At 44.1% G+C, this 14,819-nt stretch overlaps 1 protein-coding gene across 1 annotated transcript in view; it reads right to left on the minus strand.

Annotated features, from left to right (window-relative positions):
- The window catches only part of LOC139419384 (relaxin receptor 2-like), a 157,496-nt gene that overhangs the window by 65,234 nt on the left and 77,443 nt on the right, over positions 1-14,819 (minus strand). Inside the window, exons 8-10 of the mRNA XM_071169329.1 lie at positions 12,779-12,850; positions 10,005-10,079; positions 6,079-6,150 (exon numbers count right to left, since the gene is read on the minus strand). Coding sequence (XP_071025430.1) covers positions 6,079-6,150; positions 10,005-10,079; positions 12,779-12,850 — 219 coding nt within the window. The remainder of the gene's footprint in view (positions 1-6,078; positions 6,151-10,004; positions 10,080-12,778; positions 12,851-14,819) is intronic.

The raw sequence follows: 14,819 nt of genomic DNA on the forward strand, positions 1-14,819 counted from the left end.
AGAGAGAGTCAGCGTGAGAGAGAGAGAGCAGAGGTCAGGATCAGAGCTCCTGCATTTTTCAGCATTTTCTTTAAAAAAGATAGATTAGGAGTTAGATAAACTTGGATTTTTTGTCAGGAACACATACTGGATTCTACCCTCTTCAACATAACCCCTACTTCAAATCAAAACTTAAAACCTACAACCTGATTTTGGACGGAATTACGGAATCACCTGGAAAGTTCACAACAACCAAGGACTTATTACCCTATACAGCAAATTCTCTGGAAAACAACAGAAACCTGAAAACACCATCCAACCTGGAACTGAGTGAGTAATGTTTAGTCTGAAACGATATTTTATTTCCAAAAGCCAAGAAGAAAAATACACAACATTACTTTATAAGGACTGAATTCTAACATAATTCTGCCAAGCTTGATACAGCTTCAACTAGCACTGACGTGTCAAGTGAGAGGTGTCAAAGCCCATTAGCCCAACAATGGCAGGAGAGTCACACAGTCTACCCCAACCAAATGTAGAGGCCTTAGAAGCTCCCTCCCGCTGTTCAGAGGTAATTAAAATACAGTACCCTTTGCATGTAAAGAATGATAAGGCAAGAAAAGATTACAAAATGAAGCTCCTTATGGAAAATCAAGAGACACTTTTTGCTGACTATTACAAAAATGGGAACATCAGCAACCTTATCTTCCACACAAACCATCCCCTGGCATGGCACAGTGCTATATTAGCACACTACCCTTTTGTTAAGAGAGGGGGGGTTAACGAGGGGTGGAAACTCAGAATACTTGATAACGAGGACTCTGAGTCAAGTAATATAAATATCCATAAATCCGGAACAGTAATGGTACAGAGTAACCACAAACAGTTTCAGCTGGACTTTCACCTAATCAAAGAATTAGCCCAGCAGGAGAAGCTCTCCCTTGATAAAGACACCCCCACACCGAGCGGGTCAGACCAGACCTCTTCATTATGTAACCCCACAGATGAGCAACCCCCAGCGGAGAGTCAACCTCCCAGCACAGATTACCACTCCCTCATTGAAATGAAGGACAAATTCACCCAGCTGGAGGTAAGGCAGGTGGAGCTGGAACAGCAGGTGATTACACTTCAGTCAGCACAGACCCAGACAACAGTCCAGCACAACAACAGCCCCTTAACCAGACCCGGAGAGCTGGAGGTGGACAGAGACATATCTGCACTTTGGACAGTGGTGAGACAAATACAACAGGAGAAAGAGGAGCAGAACAGAGCACTAGAGGAGTGTATCAGACTGCTGGTGGAGGAGAGGTTGAGGGGGATGGAGGAGAGGGTGAGGGGGATGGAGGAGAAGTTGAGGGGGACGGCGTGTGACAGAGAACAACCCACTAGAGAGGTGGCCACCCCCACAGAGAAGCCAGCAGAACAGCCCACCTCAGCACCCAACAAAAGTCTCAACACCACAGCAGAACAGTCCACACCAGACCCTGACCATAGAGTTGACATCACAGCAGAACAGACAAATGAAGAACCCCAAGCCCAGAGGCTCTCACCCCCTCTGAGCACCCACCCCCCTGTCAGCCACCCTGATAGCCCTTCTGACAACCCCCCACACCCACTGAGGACAAACACAAGACACAGATTGTACTACTTATGGACTCAAATGGGAAATATATAGAAGAAATGTTTTTTTTCCCCAAACACAGTGTGTCTAAACTCTGGTGTCCAAACACCCAGCGCACCCTCGACCTTCTGTCTGAGGCCAAACTAGGCTCACCCAGCCACATAATAATACACACAGGCACAAACGACCTGAGAGCACAGTAGGAAAGAGTGGTCACAGCACTGAAGGGAGTGATTGAAAAGGCTTCTTCTACTTTCCCCAACGCACAAGTGGTTATCTCCACCCTGCTACCACGAAAAGACTTCCACCCTGCCACAATACAGCGGGTAAACGCAAGTATTTCCCGTGACTGTGCCTCAAAACCAAATGTTTTCCTGGCCCACCACTCTACCCTTGACTTGAACAGCCTCTATGACCAGGTCCACCTCTACAAGGCAGCAGTGCCCACCTTTGCCCGAACTCTAAAGGACATCGCTCTCAAACGTATCCCCAACACTTCACACAGGAGCAACAGATCAATAGACACCCCACCCAGACCAGCGAGACACCCTCCCAGATCTGCAGGACCCCCCCCCTGGACCTACACATAGAGGACCCACGCCAAGAGGAATTACATCCAGACCACAGTACACCCAGACACATCCACACCCCCACCCCAACCAATCAGCACCCCCCCACGTCAACCATGCCCACACCCCATTTAGGCCCCCTCAGATCAGACCTATGCCACTCCTGCCCACCCCATGCACCCCACCCCCGCAAAGAGGGCCTCAACATGGAAGCCACACATACACCCAGGTAGTGAGTGGGCAAACAGTCCCAACCCCCACTCTCACACTCACCCAAGCCAATGGCATGTACCAGATGCTCAGCAGGCTCTGCTCACACTTACTGGCCTGAGGCCAAACCACGACCAACAACATTGGACACTCTATGGAACAAAAAGCCTTCACTATATTATCCTGGAATATCCGAGGCCTGAGGTCATCTGCCTTTGGCCTAAAGAGCAGAAACCCGGACTTCACCAAAGAAATCGGTAATACAGACATTGTCATCCTGCAAGAAACCTGGTATAGAGGAGACAGACCCACTGGTTGCCCTCTAGGTTACAGAGAGCTGGTAGTCCCATCCACCAAACTACCAGGTGTGAAACAGGGAAGGGACTCAGGGGGTATGCTAATTTGGTATAGAGCAGACCTAACTCACTCCATTAAATTAATCAAAACAGGAACATTCTACATTTGGCTAGAAATTCAAAAGGAAATTATCCTAACAGAGAAAAATGTCCTCCTGTGTGCTACCTATATCCCCCCACTAGAATCCCCATATTTTAATGAAGACAGCTTCTTCATCCTGGAGGGGGAAATCAATCATTTCCAGGCCCAGGGACATGTACTAGTCTGTGGCGACCTAAATGCCAGAACCGGACAAGAACCTGACACCCTCAGCACACAGGGGGACAAACACCTGCCTGGAGGTGACAGCATTCCCTCCCACATATGCCCCCCTAGGCACAACTATGACAACATAACCAACAAAAACGGGTCACAACTCCTGCAGCTCTGTCGCACGCTGGGTATGTACATAGTCAATGGTAGGCTTCGAGGGGACTCCTATGGTAGGTACACATATAGCTCATCTCTTGGCAGTAGTACTGTAGACTACTTTATCACTGACCTCAACCCAGAGTCTCTCAGAGCGTTCACAGTCAGCCCCACTGACACCCCTTTCAGACCACAGCAAAATCACAGTCTACTTAAACAGAGCAATACTCAAATCATGAGGCATCAAAGCCAAAGGAACTGAGTAACATTAAGAAATACTATAGATGGAAGGAATGCAGTTTGGAAACCTACCAAAAAACAATTAGGCAACAACAAATTCAATCCCTTTTAGACAATTTCCTGGGTAAAATGTTCTACTGTAATAGTGAAGGTGTAAACTTATCAGTAGAAAATCTTAACAGTATATTTGACCTCTCAGCTTCCCTATCAAATCTAAAAATCTCAAATAGAAAACCAAAGAAAATTAACAACAATGACAAATGGTTTGATGAAGAATGCAAAAATCTAAGAAAGAAATTGAGAAACATGTCCAACCAAAAACATAGAGACCCGGAAAACCTGAGTCTACGCCTTCACTATGGTGAATCACTAAAACAATACAGAAATACACTACGTAAAAAGAAGGAACAGCATGTCAGAAATCAGCTCAATGTAATTGAAGAATCCATAGACTCTAACCACTTCTGGGAAAATTGGAAAACACTAAACAAACAACAACACGAAGAATTATCTATCCAAAATGGAGATGTATGGGTAAACCACTTCCCCAATCTTTTTGGCTCAATAACAAAGAATAAAGAGCAAAAATATATACATGATCAAATACAGATCTTAGAATCAACTATTAAAGACTAGCAGAACCCACTGGATTCTCCAATTACATTGAATGAGTTACAGGACAAAATAAAAACCCTCCAACCCAAAAAGGCATGTGGTGTTGATGGTATCCTCAATGAAATGATCAAATATACAGAAAACAAATTCCAATTGGCTATACTAAAACTCTTTAACATCATCCTTAGCTCTGGCATCTTCCCCAATATTTGGAACCCAGGACTGATCACCCCAATCCACAAAAGTGGAGACAAATCTGACCCCAATAACTACCGTGAGATATGCGTCAACAGTAACCTTGGGGAAATCCACTGCATTATCATTAACAGCAGACTCGTACATTTCCTCAATGAAAACAATGTACTGAGCAAATGTCAGATTGGCTTTTTACCAAATTACCGTACAACAGACCATGTATTCACCCTGCACACCCTAATTGACAACCAAACAAACCAAAACAAAGGTAAAGTCTTCTCATGCTTTGTTGATTTCAAAAAAGCCTTCGACTCAATTTGGCATGAGGGTCTGCTATACAAACTGATGGAAAGTGGTGTAGGGGGTAAAACATACGACATTATAAAATCCATGTACACAAACAAAGTGTGCGGTTAAAATGGGCAAAAAACACACACATTTCTTCACAAAAAAAATCACACGTTTCTTTCCACAGGGTCGTGGGGTGAGACAGGGATGAAGCTTAAGCCCCACCCTCTTCAACATATACAACGAATTGGCACGGGCACTAGAAAAGTCTGCAGCACCCGGCCTCACCCTACTAGAATCCGAAGTCAAATGTCTGCTGTTTGCTGATGATCTGGTGCTTCTGTCACCAACCAAGGAGGGCCTACAGCAGCACCTAGATCTTCTGCACAGATTCTGTCAGACCTGGGCCCTGACAGTAAATCTCAGTAAGACCAAAATAATGGTGTTCCAAAAAAGGTCCAATCGCCAGGACCACAAATACAAATTCCATCTAGACACTGTTGCCCTAGAGCACACAAACAACTATGCATACCTTGGCCTGAACATCAGCGCCACAGGTAACTTCCACAAAGCTGTGAAGAAGGGCATTCTATGCCATCAAAAGGAACATAACTATTTGACTATGTACAGACTCAGTGAGCATAGCCTTGCTATTGAGAAAGGCCGCCGTAGACAGACATGGCTCTCTAGACTTTATAAAGTCTTTAAGAACACAGGTATTAACAGGAAGTCCCTGTCTTGGTATCAACCAGGCATGGTTTTAACAGGAAGTACCTGTCTTGGTATCAACCAGACATGGTTTTAACAGGAAGTACCTGTCTTGGTATCAACCAGACATGGTTTTAACAGGAATTACCTGTCTTGGTATCTACCAGATATGGTTTTAACAGGAAGTACCTGTCTTGGTATCTAGATTATTAACTAAATGTACTGAACAAAGACTCACATTCCTTTCCATCTTTCACCCCAGAATTTAGCAGAGATGCAGAGAAGCATATTTAGTTTATTCTAAAAAAGCACCTCCAGTCAGGAGAATAAAAGACCGATCAAGAGGTATGCTTAAAACAATACTTAGAGCAATACTTAGAGCAATACTTAGAGCAATACTCAGAGCAATACTCAGAGCAATACTCAGAGCAATACTCAGAGCAATACTCAGAACAATACTCAGAACAATACTCAGAACAATACTCAGAACAATACTCAGAACAATACTAGGTTAAAATGTAATCTGGCAACTAAATGGTAATATCATGATATTATGTGTATTAATTAGGAATGCATAATATGTGCCTGTATTGAAGATGTGTGGTGTGATCCCATGATATATGTCTGTATTGACGATGTGTGGTGTGATCCCATGATATGTGTCTGTATTGACGATGTGTGGGTATGATCCCATGTAACGTGTTGTAACGTCGAGGTAATGAGCTGGACATGTTACTGCAGTAGATTGATATGTGTGACTGACAGGGTAAGAGGCCTTAGCCAGAATACTAGAAGTATTTTACATACAGAAGAAATCAAAACGCATATTTCGTGCCAAGTAATGGGTTCATGATGCCCATTACACACACACACACGCTTTGTACTTACAGTACAGTGAGCTGGCTGCAGGTTATCAGAGTGGAGTAGTTGATGGTTAAGACCTGGTTCCCCTCAAAATCCCTGGAGAGAGAGAGAGAGAGAGAGAGAGAGAGAGAGAGAGAGAGAGAGACAGAGAGACAGAGAGACAGAGAGCGAGAGAGACAGAGACAGAGAGCGAGAGAACATTGGTGTACACTGTTACATCACACGGTCAGGCTGACCGCTGGCTAACATTATCCTCATCTTTGTCTGCAGCCGGATACTAATCTAATCCCTTCAAACTGGAGGGATATATAGCTCTCTCTCTGTCTGTCTGTCTCTCTGTCTGTCTGTCTCTCTCTGTGTGTGTGTGTGTGTTAATAACAATAACTTTGCTGTAGAAGAAAATAACATCTTAAAGTCTGTATTTCTGTCTTTGTTTTTACTAATAATGGGATGGATGGATTAATGCTGACAGTCAAATTATTATTATGATACATACTCAATAGGGATAGGATGGACAGACAAACAGACAGACAGACGGAAACAGACAGACAGACAGACAGACAGACAGACAGACAGACAACTTCCACAAAGCTGTGAACAATCTGAGAGACAAGGCAAGAAGGGCCTTCTATGCCATCAAAAGGAACACAAATTTCAACATACCAATTAGGATTTGGCTAAAAAATAATTGAATCAGTCATAGAGCCCATTGCCCTTTATGGTTGTGAGGTCTGGGGTCCGCTCACCAACCAAGAATTCACAAAATGGGACAAACACCAAATTGAGACTCTGCATGCAAATTCTGTAAAAATATCCACAGTGTACAACGTAGAAAACCAAATAATGCATGCAGAGCAGAATTGAAACGATACCCACTAATTATTCAAATCCATAAAAGAGCCATTAAATTTTCCAACCACCTAAAAGGAAGCGATTCCCAAACCTTCCATAACAAAGCCATCACCTACAGAGAGATGAACCTGGAGCAGAGTCCACTAAGCAAGCTGGTACCGGGGCTCTGTTCACAAACACAAACACACCCCACAGAGCCCCAGGACAGCAGCACAATTAGACCCAACCAAATCATGAGAAAACAAAAAGATAATTCCTTGACACATTGGAAGGACTTAACAAAAAAACAAAGCAAACTAGAATGCTATTTGACCCTAAACAGAGAGTACACAGCGGCAGAATACCTGACCACTGTGACTGACACAAACCTAAGGAAAGCTTTGACTATGTACAGACTTAGTGAGGATAGCCTTGCTATTGAGAAAGGCCGCCGTAGGCAGACCTGGTTCTCAAGAGAAGACAGGCTATGTGCACACTGCCCACAAAATGAGGTGGACACTGAGCTGCAGTTCCTAACCTCCTGACAAATGTACGACCATATTAGAGACACATATTTCCCTCAGATTACAAAGATCCAAAAAGAATTTGAAAATAAATCACATTTTGATAAACTTCTATATCTATTGGGTGAAATACCACAGTGTGCCATCACAGCAGCAAGATTTGTGACCTGTTGCTACAGGAAAAGGGCAACCAGCGCAACCAGTAGTTTATGTGTCGGGGGTCTCTTTCTTTCTCTCTCTCGGAGGACCTGAGCCCTAGGACCATGTCTCAGGACTGCTGGGCATGATGACTCCTTGCTGTCTCCAGTCCACCTGGCTGTGCTGCTGCTCCATTTTCAACTGTTCTGCCTGTGATTATTATTATTTGACCATGCTGGTCATTTATGAACATTTGAACATCTTGGCCATGTTCTGTTATAATCTCCTTTTCCATTTATAATCCGAGAGAGAGTCCCTGCCATGTCTCGTGTCTGAGCCATTGAATTGCAACTCCACTTTGTGTTTGCATTGATGTTTTGCCTGTTTGTTACAGAGGGCATAGCTGGACTGTTTGTGCTTGACCATATTCTCGGTCTGTAGTTAAATGTGATGGTTTGTGCTTTCAGATTTGCACAAAATGATGCCATCTATCCACGGTTTTAGGTTTGGAATAGGTTTTAATCGTCAAAGTTTGAACAAAGTCCCCTCATACACTTCCTGATGAACTCAGTCACTGTGTCAATGTCAATTTTATTCTCAGAGGCAACTCAGAACAGATCCTAGTCCGCGTGATCAAAACAATCTTGAAGCATGGGTTCTGATTGGTCAGACCAACGTATAACAGTACTTCCCACGGCTAGTTCCTGTTTGAGTTTCTGCCTATAGGAAGGGAGGATCAGGATGGAGACCTGATCTGATTTGCCGATGGGAGGGTGGGGGAGGGCTTTGTAGCCATCTCGAAAGGGAGAGTAGCAGTGGTCTAGAGTTTTTTAAAGTACTGGAAGCGATGTGTTGATAGAACTTTGGTTACGTTTTCCTCAAATTTGCTTTGTTTGCAGGTAGTCCTAGGACCTGAGCCCCAGGACTACCTGACATGATGACTCCTTGCTGTCCCCAGTCCACCTGGCCGTGCTGCTGCTCCAGTTTCAACTGTTCTGCCTTATTATTATTCGACCATGCTGGTCATTTATGAACATTTGAACATCTTGGCTATGTTCTGTTATAATCTCCGCCCGGCACAGCCAGAAGAGGACTGGCCATCCCACATATGCTCTCTCTAATTCTCTCTTTCTTTCTCTCTCTCGGGAGACCTGAGCCCTAGGACCATGCCCCAGGACTACCTGACATGATGACTCCTTGCTATCCCCAGTCCACCTGACCGTGCTGCTGCTCCAGTTTCAACTGTTCTGCCTTATCATTATTCGACCATGCTGGTCATTTATGAACATTTGAACATCTTGGCCATGTTCTGTTATAATCTCCACCCGGCACAGCCAGAAGAGGACTGGCCACCCCACATAGCCTGGTTCCTCTCTAGGTTTCTTCCTAGGTTTTGGCCTTTCTAGGGAGTTTTTCCTAGCCACCGTGCTTCTACACCTGCACTGCTTGCTGTTTGGGGTTTTAGGCTGTGTTTCTGTACAGCACTTTGAGATATCAGCTGATCAGTTGAACGAAGGGCTATATAAATACATTTGATTTGATTTGATTTGTGAAAATCCCCAGCTACAATAAATGCGGCCTCGGGATATGTGGTTCCCAGTTTTCACAAAGTCCAGATTCATTCCTTGAGAGCTGTTGCTGAATCGGCTTGAGGGGGAATATACATGGCTGTGACAATTACCGAAGAGAATTATTTTGGGAGGTAATGAGGTCTGCATTTTATTGTGAGGTATCACAGGTAGGGAAAATGACCTGAGTTCCTGTACATTACCACAGTTACAGTAGTTAATCATGAAACATACACTACCTTTCAAAAGTTTGGGGCCACTTATAAATGTCCTTGTTTTTGATAGAAAAGCACACTTTTTGTCCATGAAAATAACATCAAAATGATCAGAAACACAGTACAAAGAAACAAGAATAGACTGACGAGTTTCGGAAGAAAGTTCTTTGTTTCTGGCCATTTTGAGCCTGTAATCGAACACATTAGCAAGTAATATACTCGGAAGTGGTGGGTGGTATTCAACACCTCCTGAGTCGGACTAAGAGTCCACTCCAAACACCTATTCTCTGCCGGTGGCGTCATGGAGCAGTGGAATTGCCTTGGGGGGTACGAACAAAGGATATCATTCAGAAAAGTCTGGTTGAAACGCTGGTGAGTTACATATATAGATAGATGTATAGATTGATAGATATATAGATGTATAGATGGACAGATGGACAGATGGATGGACAGATGGATGGATAGATGGATAGAATCCGCTCTGATATTCAAACGTTCTTTCCAGCTGTATGTAATAATGCAAAGGACGTTCTGAGCTAATAAAGTGAGAAATAACACACACAAAAAAACAAAATACTGGAAAGTTGCTGAATGGCCATGTCTATCGGTGCCAACTTGATGTATAGATAGATAGATGTATACTCAGATGGGAAGATAAATAGATAGATACTCACACCCAGCTGAGGTTAGGTGTGTGGTGACAGAGGCTGGGTTGGGGAAGCTCCACGAGAGACGTATTCACCATGGAACTGGGAAGAGAGAGAACACACTGTTGTCTAGAGAATACACACACAGACACACATGGATGGGCGGACACACACACACAGATGGAAGGACACACATGCACACACACGGACTCACACAAACACACAACTGTGGGACCTCCTTCAGGTAGACACACAGCTGGGAGCCATGTTTGGAGAGAAAAAGATTAACACAAAAACACACTCAGAAAAAAATGGTTCCAAAGGGGTTCTTCCCATTGGAGAATCCTTTTTGGTTCCAGGGAGAATCCTTTTTGGTTCCAGGAAGAACTCATTTCAGGTTCCATGTGGAACCCTCTGTGGAAAGGGTCCTACATGGAACCCAAAAGGCAGTGGTGTAAAGTAGTACTTTTAAGGTATCTGTATTTTACTATTTACATTTTTGATAACTTTTACTTTACTATATTCCTAAATAAAATGTACTTTTTACTCTGTGTTTTCCCTGACAGCCAAAAGTACTCATTACATTCTAAATGCTTAGCAGAACATGAATATGATGCAATTCTCACACTTATTAAGAGAACATCCCTGGTCCTCTCTACTGCCTCTGATCTGGCGGACTCACTAAACACACATGTTTTGTTTGTAAATGGTGTCTGAGTGTTGGAGTGTGCCCCTGGCTATTCGTTAATACATTTTTAAAAAACAAGCATATCATGCCGTCTGGTTTGCTTAATATAAGGAACATGAAATTATTTAAAATTTTACTTTTGATCCTCATGTCACGGTTGTTGAAAGAAGAGGACCAAGGTGCAGCGTGGTGAGCGTACCTATTCTCTTTATTAGAAATTACGCCGAACAAAACAATAAACACTACCAAACAAACCGTGCCGCTAAAGGCTATGTGCCACGAACAAAGACAACTTCCCACCAAGACAAGGAGGGAAAAAGTATGGTTCCCAATCAGAGACAACGATAGACAGCTGTCCCTGATTGAGAACCATACCCGGCCAAAACATAGAAATACAAAATCATAGAAAATAGAACATAGAATGCCCAATCCAATTCACACCCTGAACAAACCAAAGAGAGACATTAAATGGCTCTCTAAGGTCAGGGCGTGACAACTCAAGTATATTTTAGAAATTATGTTTACTTTTGATACTTAAGAATATTTAAAACCAAATAATTTTTTGACTTTTACTCAAGTAGTATTTTACTGGGTAACACGATTAAATGTCTTACTAACGTCGGCAGGGCGAGCTAAGGTATCTTTTCTTTTACTCAAGCATGACAATTGGGTACATTTTCCACCATTGAAAAAAAGAGGTTCTACAAAGGGTTCTCCTATGGGGACAGTTGAAGAACCCTTTGAGGTTCTAGATAGCACTTTTTTTCTAAGAGTGTACTTACTGAGTGCTGCGTTGGCAAGACTATAGGGATTGTAATGTAATGATGCAGTGCAACTTGTCAAACTTCTGTTAATTGGTGTACAGTAACAGATGGTCAACAAGCTCTCACAGTCTCATGAGACGTTCCTCCAATGTTTCTCAAGTGTCAAAGTTGATCCAAATTAAAAATGTTGAAGTGTTTAAGGTTACGTTTAGGTATTACCTCTGAATGGTTGATTCTCAGCAGATAGTCAGTTGATAGTCAGTTGATAGTCAGTTGATAGTCAGTTGATAGTCAGTTGATCCTCAGCAGATAGTCAGTTGATAGTCAGTTGATAGTCAGATGATCCTCAGCAGATAGTCAGCAGATAGTCAGTTGATAGTCAGTTGATAGTCAGTTGATAGTCAGTTGATAGTCAGTTGATAGTCAGTTGATAGTCAGCAGATAGTCAGTTGATAGTCAGTTGATAGTCAGTTGATAGTCAGTTGATAGTCAGCTGATAGTCAGCAGATAGTCAGCAGATAGTCAGTTGATAGTCAGTTGATAGTCAGTTGATAGTCAGCAGATAGTCAGTTGATAGTCAGTTGATAGTCAGTTGATAGCCAGTTGATAGTCAGTTGATAGTCAGTACGACCATCTGTAGAGCAGCTCTTTTCTTTAGCTTTATTCTATCTCTGTGTTTCTCTCTCCTCATCTCAATATCCCTCCTCACATCTCAATATCCCTCCTCACATCTCAATATCCCTCCTCACATCTCAATATCCCTCCTCACATCTCAATATCCCTCCTCACCTCTCAATATCCCTCCTCACCTCTCAATATCCCTCGACACATCTCAATATCTTTCCTATCTCAGCATGTATCCTCTCTCCCCACCTCTGTCTCTCTCCCCACCTCTCAGTCTCTCTCCCCACCTCTCAGTCTCTCTTCCCACCTCTCAGTCTCTCTCCCCACCTCTCAGTCTCTCTCCCCACCTCTCAGTCTCTCTCCCCACCTCTCAGTCTCTCTCTTCACCTCTCAGTCTCTCTCCTCACCTCTCAGTCTCTCTCCTCACCTCTCAGTATCTCCACCCACCTCTCTGTCTCTCGTCTCTCAGTATCTCTCCTCACCTCTCAGTATCTCCACACCTCTCTCTCAGTCACTCTCTCTTTCTCTGTCTGTCTCTCCCTCTCGCTGAGATGTGGGGGGGGGGGTGTACCGTAGAGGATGAACTACTAATGCAATAGAGGAATGAAACAAGCCATTTGGAGAAAAAAGGATGACACACGTCTTGCACGCGCAAACACACATACACACATAGAGCGACAGAGAAAGAGAGAAGGACTGCGTGTGTGTGTGTGTGCGCTACTCACAGGAACATGAGGGAGGTGAGGCCGGTGAAGGTGTCTTGGGAGATACTTTTCAAAGGGTTATGATCCAACACACTGGTGAGAGAGAGACAGCCAGAGTTATGGAGAGACAGAGACAGAAACAGAGACAGAGACAGAGACAGAGACAGAGAGAGACAGAGAGACAGAGAGACAGAGAGAGATAGAGACAGAGACATAGAGACAGAGAGAGACAGAGAGAGACAGAGACAGAGAGAGACAGAGAGACAGAGAGACAGAGACACAGAGACAGAGACAGAGAGACAGAGAGACAGAGAGACAGATAGAGACACAGAGGGACAGAGAGAGACACAGAGAGAGATACGTCTGTATGTGTAATGTTTACTGTTAATTTTTATTGTTTATTTCACTTTTGTATATTATCTACCTCACTTGCTTTGGCAATGTTAACACGTTTCCCATGCCAATAAAGCCCCTTGAATTGAATTGAGAGACAGAGAGACAGAGAGAGAGACAGAGAGAGAGATAGACAGAGAGACAGAGCCAAAGACCTTATGGTACAGTCATGGAGAGAGAGAGACAGAGAGACAGACAGCGAGAGAGAGAGAGACAGAGAGAGAGAGAGAGAGACAGACAGACAGACAGACAGACAGACAGACAGACAGACAGTCATGGAGAGAGAAGACCGTATACAATACATCGGTCTAAGGCACTGTATCACAATGCTTGAGTTGTCACTACAGACCCGGGTTACAGACCCTGCAGGCTGACTTGAGTTGTCACTACAGACCCGGGTTACAGACCCTGCAGGCTGACTTGAGTTGTCACTACAGACCCGGGTTACAGACCCTGCAGGCTGACTTGGGTTGTCGGTTGAACGGTGTTTCCTCCGACACGTTGGTGCGGCTGGCTCCCGGGTTAAGCGGGCGGGTGTTAAGGAGAGCGGTTTGGCGGGTCATCTTTCGGGGGACGCATGACTCGACCTCTGCCTCTCCCGAGCCCGTTGGAGAGCTGCAGCGATGAGACAAGATCGTAATTGCCACTTTAAGAGCGCACCAGCTGTCAGGAAGGAGGAAGTAAATATAGCTCTTCCGTCTCTGTGTGGGAGCTCTTGGTTGGCGTGACAGATTTGACTGTGTGTGCAACTCTTTGCACAAGTCTTGTTTGTTTTCGGCATGTTTAGTTTGTAAGGTTTTAAGTTCAGTGTTCCACTAGGTGTCTGACTAGGTGTCTAACACCTGTGGTGAATGTTGTTACTGTACTAGGTGTCGAACACCTGTGGTGAATGTTGTTACTCCACTAGGTGTCTGACTAGATGTCTGACTAGGTGTCTGACACCTGTGGTGAATGTTGTTACTGTACTAGGTGTCGAACACCTGTGGTGAATGTTGTTACTCCACTAGGTGTCTGACACCTGTGGTGAATGTTGTTACTCTACTAGGTGCCTGTGGTGAATGTTGTTACTGTACTAGGTGTCTGATACCTGTGGTGAATGTTGTTACTCTACTAGGTGTCTGACACCTGTGGTGAATGCTGTTACTCTACTAGGTGTCTGACACCTGTGGTGAATGTTGTTACTCCACTAGGTGTCTAACACCTGTGGTAAATTTTGTTCCTCCACTAGGTGCCTGACTAGGTGTCTGACCCCTGTGGTGAATGTTGTTACTGTACTAGGTGTCTGACACCTGTGGTGAATGTTGTTACTCTACTAGATGTCTGACACCTGTGGTGAATGTTGTTAATCTACTAGGTGCCTGACTAGGTGTCTGACCCCTGTGGTGAATGTTGTTACTGTACTAGGTGTCTGACACCTGTGGTGAATGTTGTTACTCTACTAGGTGCCTGTGGTGAATGCTGTTACTCTACTAGATGTCTGACACCTTTGGTGAATGTTGTTACTGTACTAGGTGTCTGACACCTGTGGTGAATGCTGTTACTCTTCTAGGTGTCTGACACCTGTGGTGAATGGTGTTGCCGTTGATTTACTGGAGTGGCAACATTGTTGCGAAGCTTTAACCGACAAACCAACGGTTGCATCGGATGGACAAGTGCAGCTGCAAGCCGG

Source organism: Oncorhynchus clarkii, chromosome 10 (assembly GCF_045791955.1).
Source record: "Oncorhynchus clarkii lewisi isolate Uvic-CL-2024 chromosome 10, UVic_Ocla_1.0, whole genome shotgun sequence".
In the NCBI taxonomy this organism is placed as follows: domain Eukaryota; kingdom Metazoa; phylum Chordata; class Actinopteri; order Salmoniformes; family Salmonidae; genus Oncorhynchus; species Oncorhynchus clarkii.